At 46.2% G+C, this 8,910-nt stretch overlaps 1 protein-coding gene and 1 long non-coding RNA gene across 2 annotated transcripts; both read left to right on the top strand.

Annotated features, from left to right (window-relative positions):
* Positions 1 to 860: 860 nt before the first annotated feature.
* LOC115366681 (uncharacterized) lies at positions 861 to 2,737 on the top strand. Its single transcript, XM_030062247.1, has 8 exons — positions 861 to 961; positions 1,076 to 1,179; positions 1,265 to 1,537; positions 1,675 to 1,768; positions 1,889 to 1,956; positions 2,067 to 2,285; positions 2,418 to 2,552; positions 2,684 to 2,737. Exons 1-8 carry the CDS (start codon positions 907 to 909, stop codon positions 2,714 to 2,716), a joined length of 981 nt encoding a protein of 326 aa, XP_029918107.1. The 5' UTR covers positions 861 to 906; the 3' UTR covers positions 2,717 to 2,737.
* A 190-nt stretch (positions 2,738 to 2,927) lies between these two features.
* On the top strand, positions 2,928 to 3,425 carry LOC115366747 (uncharacterized). The gene is made up of 3 exons (XR_003928861.1): positions 2,928 to 3,047; positions 3,160 to 3,228; positions 3,349 to 3,425. It is a non-coding gene; the product is annotated as an uncharacterized LOC115366747 (long non-coding RNA).
* Positions 3,426 to 8,910: the final 5,485 nt, after the last annotated feature.

Below are 8,910 nucleotides of genomic sequence, written 5' to 3'. Positions count from 1 at the left end.
CGTAGTTTGATGTATTTAGTTGGGTGTGTCTGTGTCCACCGGCATGGCTAAGCTGTGAGATGTTGTGTCAGCCACTTTCTGTGTAATGAAGAAGCAAATAATGTAATTAGGATGCCAGTTTGCTGGTTTATTATGATTTTGAGAGGAAAAGGTTTTCTTAAGATGTGTCTCTGTTTTGAGCAGCACAGTTGTGTTGTTGGCCATTTTCTTTCTGTTACTTGAACACAATATGGTTGCTGGTTTGTGTCTTAAGCATTTTATAAAGAGAAAGATCTTATTTAAAATTAAAACCTAAAAAAATTGTTACAGCTAAGTGTATTCAGGATGCTTTCAGTAACTTTCTGTTCAATTAAATGGTGTTTTTCTATTAGACAAGTAATGTTGTTTAAATCAAACAATATGTTTCATTTAATTTACAGATATTGATATCGATTGGCTGTGAGATCTGGTGTTGTTGAGAGCGAGAGACCTGCGATTGACCTGCGATTGACCTGCGAGCGACCTGCAAGCGACCTGCGAGCTACATCTGCGATCCCTTGATCCAGGACAAGTTTACACAGACATATTGATTCAATTTAAAAACAAACACATAACTAATTGTTAATCAACACACATAGTTTTACTTCTTTGACTCACAGACACACACAGACAGACAGACAGACAGACACACACACACACACACACACACACACTGCCAAGGTAAGTTGAAACGTTTGTGTATTTGAAGGCTGACCTTGTCTGGGAAAGCACTGTTTGTGAGTATTATTGGCACAGATTCACTTGGATTTTTAAAGTTTCTTTGAACTTCGGAGGAAATTTTATTTTATTTTTCTTTGTTTGTTTGTTTTTCATTCCTAGATGCCCCGTGCCAAGTCCCACCGGCGGGCCCAGGCCCAGAAGCGGAGGATGGCGCAGCCGCAGCCATGGACCCCCCAGCCGCCTGTCCCCGAGTTCGTTGCTCGTAAGTATCAAACAGTTTGTTTATTTTTTTAATGTTAACTGACGCAGTTTGAATGTTATTTGAGGAAATACAAATTTTGTGTCATCATACTTAACTTTGTTGTCAACCACACAGGGCGCGGTACAGGGTACCGCCATCGCGTGCGGAGATGGCCGACTTCGAAGCTGACCCAGCGCAGCTTCAAGTTGGTCACTCCTGCCCTGCAGCCGGACCAGAAGGTATTAGTTTTTCTTTTTCAGAAACACAGTGCTGGTCGTAAGAAGTCGGTGTCTATGTTCTAAAGCCGTGTCTCTGTCGTTGCAGATGGTGTTCGTCGTGGGAGACTCCCACCTGCGGGCCCTGGTGGATGGGATCGTCGCGATGCCGGAGGTACCTCTGTGTTTCTCTTTTCTCTCTGTTCCAGGTGCGCATGCAGCAGAGCTGAGGAAGGAGGTGTCCCACGCCGCTCTCCCCTGGACCCCGGACGTGGTGTGTGTGCTCGCCCCGAGCAACAACCTGACAGCCAGCAGGAACATCGGAGAGGCGTCGCTGGACTTCGGTGCTCTCCTGGCTACAGTTTGCAACCGCTGGGCGAAGGTGTGTTTAATTTGCAGTTGGCAGTATTTGTTTTGTCCTGTGCTGTCACAGTAAGCGTGTGTTTTCACATGTGCTTTTTTAGAAACCTAAATGTGATTCTAAACGTGATTTTTTTGTGTGTGTGTGTGTGTGTGTAGGTGTTCGTGCTGGATTTCCCTCCACGCCTGAACATCGAGCCTGGCCTGCAGGAGCTGTTCCGCCAGGAGTTCCGCCGTGTCGCAGCACGCATGGGTACGTCTTAGTTTTGGTCATCAGTTCAATTATAACTGACGTATCGTGAACCTAACCTCATATGTTTTACATGAGTGTATTTATTACCAGAATGAATAATATTTCTCACTTTTGTGGCAGGTCTCCCATACGTGTCTGTGGCAGAGCACCTCCCTCTGGACCGTTTGGAGCTGTGGAGCCGTGACGGTGTAAGTACAGCATACTTTGTTGTTGTGACATGACACATGGAGGAGTTGAAGGTTTCCATTTTCGATACACAAGTTGAGCGCAATGTGTTCTGCGTTTCACTGTTTTCCAGGTGCACCTCAGCGACAGCGATGGAACGCCGATCCTCGTCCAGGCCCTGTGGGACGCCGCGGTCCGCCAGCTGACTCCTCCTCCTCCTCCTCCTCCCTCGGTGCCCCCCCGGACATCGCCTCGTGCCAGGGTCTCCCCCGTGCTGGTCGTGACGGGACACAGCCCCGCGGCTCGTCACCGCAACCCACTGGAGTGGACCGTCGTCGGACAGGAGGGCAAGGTAATGTGTTTGAGTCATTTTCTTCCTGTACATTTGTGCATCTTTTCTGATTTTACGCCTTTAGTTTGTGTGTGTGTGTGTTTTTTTTTTTTTTTTTTTAATGGTGACAATTTTTTTTTTGTGGTTTTTAAGATTCGAGCATCTCCGGTGCAAGAGTCTGTCCTCCCGTCCAACCCCGTCTGGTTCAGCGGCGACATCCTGGATGCCATGGAGAGGGTTTCGCCATCCTCGGACTGCAGCGTCACTTCCCTTCTGCCAGCTGGCCAGGTAAACTGCCTGATAACTACATTTATATAGTATGAAGTAATTCATATTAGTTTTGACTTTAAGGTGTTTCTGTTAAGTTATAAAATGTTAAATGGGTTTGCCTCTAATGTTTCCCCTTGTCTCTGTGTGAGTGTGTGTGTGTGAATGGTTGTGAGTTTTTCTGAGTGCGTGCTGTGTCTTTTTGAGCCAGGTCATCATGCTGCTGGTGGTTGTGTGGCTCAGGTCCCAGGCTGCTCCAGTGCATGTGGCTCCCCTCGGCATCCGCATTCCTCATCCACCAACTGTTTTTACATTTTTTTCCTTTATATTATACATACAGATCTTTTGTTGTTGTTTTTTTTCTGTGCTTGCAAAACCCATTGTATGTGTGTATGTCCTGGACAAAATTGAATTTAAGACTGCATTTAACAAGGTTTGTTTTCCTTCTTTTAGACTTCCCGTGTGAGGCGTTCGCCGAAAGGTGTTGCCACAAGGCGTAGAGGAGGAAAGCGGCAGGTTGGTATCATGTTTAGTATGTGAGCTATGTGGATTGTTTTTGCCATATTTTGATAATACGTGCAGAACCCGAATGAATGAGTGCATTATTGAAATGAGTCTTTTGTCTTAGGTGCCGGCAACACCTTCACCTGCCCGTGTGACCGTGCCTGCCTCCGGCCCCAGACCAGCGGTGCAGCAGGTTTGTCTTTGTTTAAATATAATATGTGAGTTATTGTTTTGAGAGGTTGCAGGGAAATGGTTCCCCTGTGATTTAGTGAGACCTTGTTTGATTTTTTTTTTTTTTTTTGTCTTGTGTCAGGTGGAGGCGACAGCCCAGGAGTCGTCCAGCGTGGTGCCAGGGGTGGTCGTCGTCCGGGAGGAGGTCGCCGCAGCGTGCCCAGCCGTCCCGGAGGTGCAGAAGAGTACTTTTTATAACGTGCAGAACCCGAGTGAATGAGTGCATTATGTAAATGAGGCTTTTTTTCTTCCCCATCTTTTTTAGGTGCCGGCGAGACCTTCACCAGCCCGTGGGACCGTGTCCGCCTCCAGGCCCAGACCAGCGGTGCAGCAGGTTTGTCTTTGTTTAAATATAATATGTGAGTTAGCATTGAGAGGTAGCAGGAAAATGGTTCTCCTGTTTTCATATTTGTCTGTTGTGTACATTCTGTTTTATCTAGTTATTCTCAATTGCACTCAGTATTATTTACACTGTTTATTCAGTTGTTTACACTGTTTAGTCTGTTGTTTACATTCTGTTTCATCTAGTTACTCTCAATTGCACTCATTATTATTTAGCTCTTGTTTTTTAGCACTAGTTATATAGACCATATCGCACTAGTTATATAGATTATATTTAATTTTTAAACGGTCCCACAATTCCATCTCTGCTGTAATCCGGAAGCCAAGCAACGACATTTCGTTGCCAAAATCTCACTGCTGTGTTTTTCTTTTTTTATCAGGTGGAGGCGACAGCCCAGGAGTCGGCCAGCGAGGTGCCGGGAGTGGTCGACGTTCAGGAGGAGGTCGCCGCAGCGGGCCCTGCTGTCCCAGAGGAGCGACAGATCTTCAAAGCTAAGGCTGTTTTTGTTCCTTCTATTTGTGTTAGAGATGTTAAGTCAGAGTCTAGCGCTAATGCTGTGGCAAGAGGGTCTAACATAGATAGCAGCAGGATTAGGCTAGCTAAAGTTGTGCGCGGGTCGTTTCATCAGGGAAATGCCCGATTTGCGTATGCAGGTGTGCAGTGTATGGCTATAGCTTTGGTCAGCTTAGCCAAACACACGTTGAGGAGCGCGTTCTCGTGGGACAGGCTGGATCTGGATCGCGCGTTGGTTGAAGGTGATGAGTTGTACACGAGTTTGCGTGACCTCAACATCTTCAGCCATGTGTCTAATCTGCTGTCTGTGCCAGATTTGCCACAGCAGTTGGAATTAGACGGAGAGCTGTTTAGGTTTAGTTTTGGTGACACGGTGTTAGGCGAAGTAGGCGTGACCGAAGGTGAATACATCGATTTCGGTGTATTCATCAGCTTGCGAAATGGACTGGAGAGAATCTTCAGTCAATACACCACATGTCTTTTGACAATGTGCGGAAACACCACTGCCATCGTGCGTGAGGGTGGACGGTTCGCTGTGGTCGACAGTCACTCACGCAGTAGCACTGGCTTGTTACACCACAACGGTACAAGCGTGGTTCTGCATTTCACGTGTCTGGACGACCTGCACCACTACATCTGTCGTTTGGCCGACAGTCTCCGTTCGAGGGAGAAGCTCTTTGAGCTGTGTGGTGTTACGGTCAGCACAGGTGCAAGTCCAACGCGGTCTGGTGTGTCTGTGGAGAGTCTCGTCACTGGGATGAGCGCTGCTCCAGCACCAGAGTCTAGTGTGCTCACTGAGGCTGGGAGAAAAAGTGAGGTGTCTGCAGGCGTTTGTGTGCCTGAGTGTGGTGTCAGCATTGCCGCAAGTCCGGCACTGTCTGGCATTTCTGTTTTTAGTTTCTCCAGCGAGGTGAGCAGCGGTTCAGCGGCAGAACCAACGGTGACCGATGGCAGAAAGCGTGTCATTTCTTCCGGCACTTGTATGTCGAAGAAATCCAAGAGTTTCGATGTCCAAGAGGTCAATTTGGACGTCGAATTTGTTAGCGAGGTGAGAAGCGAAGAGCTGGTCTTCCATCCCCTCGGCTTAGATGTTTGTCGTGCTTTATGCACAAAGTTGAACGTCGATTGCGTGAAGGTTGTTAGTCCGGTAGCCACAGAGGAGGGGTTGTTAGGTGTTCCTTGTAGCAAAGAGAGGATTGTGGCCGATGGAAACTGCTTCTTCAGAGCCATCTCTCAGGCGGTGAGTGGTTCTCAGAAGCACCATCGTAAGATTAGGTTAGCTGTGTGTAAAGAGTTAGTAAGGAACACAGATAGATATCAGAGTCTTTTGAGAAGTGAGTACTCCTCTGTGTTAGAGTATATTGAGCAGTCCAGGATGAGGCGTGTCGGTAGTTGGGCCACAGAGGTGGAGATTCAGGCGGCGGCCGATTGGTTAGGCGTTAGTGTGTTTACTTTTCATGACGGACGTTGGATAAAGTATAGTTGTAGCAGTCAGCATTTGTCAGCGGAGTGTGTTTACTTAGAGAATGTCATGGGGCGACATTTTGAGAATGTTGTTTGTGTGTGTAAGCCTGGACTGCAGGGTTGCTACAGGTACTGTAAAGTTAATGAAGTTACAGGTTACAATGTAAGATCTAGAATGATGGATGTTGTGGTTGTAGATAGTGACAACACAGCGGTTAGGTGTGATGTAGTAGGTGTAGAGGATAGTGATAAGGTTGTGGAGGCTGCTAGGGAGTTCGTGTCAGGTAGAATGACTGTGAAGTCAAAGTATCTGAAGCAGAAACAGAGGAAGCAGGAGAAGTTGAATATGTCGCTTAGGGAGAAACGTCAGTGTAGGATTAGGAAGATATATAAAGAAAATGTTGTGTTCAGGGACAAGGCGAAGTTGTGGAGTGTAGGGAATTATTCTAAGAATTTACCCCACAGAGAGAGAGTTTTAGAGATGGGTGTTAGAAAATACAGAGAAAGCATAGAGCATAGGGAGAGAGTTAAGGCCAGGAGTTTTGTCAAATATAGGGACAGTATCAAGCATAGGGAGAAACGTATAGAAAGGGTTAAGAGCAAGTATCATGGTAGTTTAGACCATAAGCAGAAAGTTATTTCCAAGGTGATGTTAAGCAGAAAACAGAGGGTAGAGCAGTCTAAAGATTTTGGTTTTGTTAGAGAGCAGTTTTTAGAAAAGGTCAGAGATGGACCTGATTTTGTGTGCTGTGTGTGTCATAGGTTGTTTTTTAGATATCAGGTGGTTAGTTGTGATAGGGAAACTTATAGGCGAAGTTCAGCGACAGCGGCTGTGGCAGATAGGTGTATAGGCCAGCAGTATTTGCATCGGTGTAGTGGTGAGTGTGTTGCGCCGTGTTCGTTGGTTTCATCGCGCGGTAATTTGTGGATTTGTTACACGTGTGATAGAAAGCTTAGGTCAGGTGAGATGCCAGCTGAATGCTGGGTTAATAACTTGGAGCTTGATCCCATTCCTGCTGAACTGGGATCTTTGAATAGTTTAGAACAGCATCTTATTGCGTTACACATTCCATTCATGAAAATGTTGGCACTGCCTAAAGGCGGGCAGAATGGAGTACATGGACCGGTGACATGTGTTCCAGCCAACATTGTTCAGACTGTGAATGTGTTGCCTCGTTCTAGCATGGAAGGGTCTCTGCTTCAGGTTAAGCTGAAGCGGAAACTCACTTATAAAGGGTATTACGAGTACCAGTTTGTCGATACGTTGCGTGTAAGACAGGCGCTAGAGTATTTAAAGAGGACAAATGTTCATTATAGAGACATTGAGTTTAATGAGGATTGGGTAAACGAGTTTGTTAGGGAGGAAGATAGGGAGAGGGAAGAGGCCGAGTCAGGCAGTGAGGATGAGGCTGAGGTTAGGTTAGGTCAGGTTACGGTTCAGTCTGAAATGTGTGAGCTAGCGGAATCAGCAGACATAGGACAGGATGAACTGCTACATGACAGACAACAGCACTGCATGTTTCAGGACACTTGTCTTATGCCTGTTGATATTGGTCAGGAAGCTTTAGATCAGTATTTTAAGGATATATTGAACATTGCGCCTGCAGAAGGGAATAGTCCGGTAAGAATGCTTTCTGACCACACGAACGAGGCAAAGTGTTTCCCCGTGTTGTTTCCGATGGGTGGTAAGACTTTTCATGATGGTCGTTGGCACGACTTGACGTTGGCGCGTTATCTTAATAATAGGATTATGCATGCCGACGGTCGTTTTGCGCGTAATGTAGAGTATATATTTTTTGCTCAGTATGTGTCGGAGTTGGACAAGGTTGTGTCCAGTGTTTCTGTTGCGTTGCGCAAGGATAAAGGAGGTCAGAGGCCTCAACGGGTTAGTGAGGATATGTTGGCAGATGCGGACGCCTTGAAGCAGTTGTTGGCGTGTGATGATGGGTTTAGGTTTCTTAAACCCATCAGAGGAACTCCGGCCTTCTGGCAGTCTGTCCAGAAGGACGTGATGGCTTGTGTGCGACAGTTAGGCATTCCGACGTGGTTTTGCTCGTTTTCGTCTGCGGATATGCGCTGGCAGAATCTTCTGACCAGCATCCTGAAACAGGAAGGCAGATCGCAGACGGTAGAGGATTTGGAGTGGGCAGATAGGTGCGCGTTGTTGCGACGTAATCCTGTGACCGCAGCGCGAATGTTTGACTACAGGTGGCATTGTTTTCTGAAAGAGGTTCTCATGTCTCCCTGTCAACCAATCGGCAAAATAATCGATTACTTTTATAGGGTAGAATTTCAACAGCGAGGCTCACCACATGTACATTGTTTGTTTTGGATTGAGGGTGCTCCCCAAATTGATAAAAACACAGATGAGGAAGTTGTAGAATTTATTGACCGTTACGTTACGTGTGAGCTACCCTCAGATGATGACACACTATTGGACACGGTGTCATCTGTTCAAACACATTCCAAACGACATTCAAAGTCATGCCGTAAAAACAAAACGACATGTCGTTTCAATTTTCCAAAACCTGTTTCTGCGCGTACATTCATTTGTAGAATGCGGGAGTGTAAATGCGATAAAAAGAAGACAGTGGAGGCTGAATCTAATTCAGAAAACAAGCCAGCCTGTAAATGTTTTGAGGATAGGGATAAGATGCCTAAGGAGTTTGCGCACAAAATTCTTGAGGATGTCAAGAAGGCTGTGGAATGCGATGTGCCTCCTGCTAGTGTAGAGGAGTTATTTCGTAGTTTGCGCATTAATCAGGAGATCTTTGAAATGGCTTATAGGCGTTTAGAGAAAAAGCATAAGGTAGTCTATAGGAGAGGGGTGAACGAGGTTTGGGTAAATCAGTATAGCAAGAAGTTGTTGAAGTGCTGGAACGCTAACATGGACATTAGCTTTGTCACCGACGCCTACGCAGTAGTAATATACATAATATCGTATATTACGAAAGCAGAGAGAGAAATTGGCCTCTTATTGACTAATGCCCAAAAAGAAGCAAAAAAACAAGGGAATCTCTCTGCCAAAGAAGCCCTGCGGAAGCTGGGCAGTGTATATTTACACAACAGAGATGTTTGTGCGCAGGAGGCGGTGTATAGGCTAACGAACATGCACCTTAGGGAGTGTTCCAGAAAGGTTGTGTTTGTGCCGACAGGCAGTAGGATAGTTAGAATGAGTTTGCCCCTCAGTGTGTTGAGGCAGATGGCCGCCTCCCGTGATCTACGGGAGGAGGATATGTTTATGATTAGTATTGTAGATAGGTATAGGAATAGGCCTGACAGCGTAGTGTTTGATAACATGTGTATGGCTACCTTTGTATCTGA

This window comes from Myripristis murdjan, chromosome 10 (assembly GCF_902150065.1).
Source record: "Myripristis murdjan chromosome 10, fMyrMur1.1, whole genome shotgun sequence".
Classification (NCBI taxonomy): domain Eukaryota; kingdom Metazoa; phylum Chordata; class Actinopteri; order Holocentriformes; family Holocentridae; genus Myripristis; species Myripristis murdjan.
This window is presented reverse-complemented; position numbering and strand designations above follow the sequence as displayed.

Excerpts from the sequence above, each read along its gene's own strand:
- LOC115366681 (XM_030062247.1), top strand. The coding sequence starts at position 907 with ATGGCGCAGCCGCAGCCATGGACCCCCCAGCCGCCTGTCCCCGAGTTC. Across the intron at positions 962-1,075 it reads TGTCCCCGAGTTCGTTGCTC|GGCGCGGTACAGGGTACCGC; the intron begins GTAAGTATCAAA and ends TCAACCACACAG. Across the intron at positions 1,769-1,888 it reads CCGTGTCGCAGCACGCATGG|GTCTCCCATACGTGTCTGTG; the intron begins GTACGTCTTAGT and ends CTTTTGTGGCAG.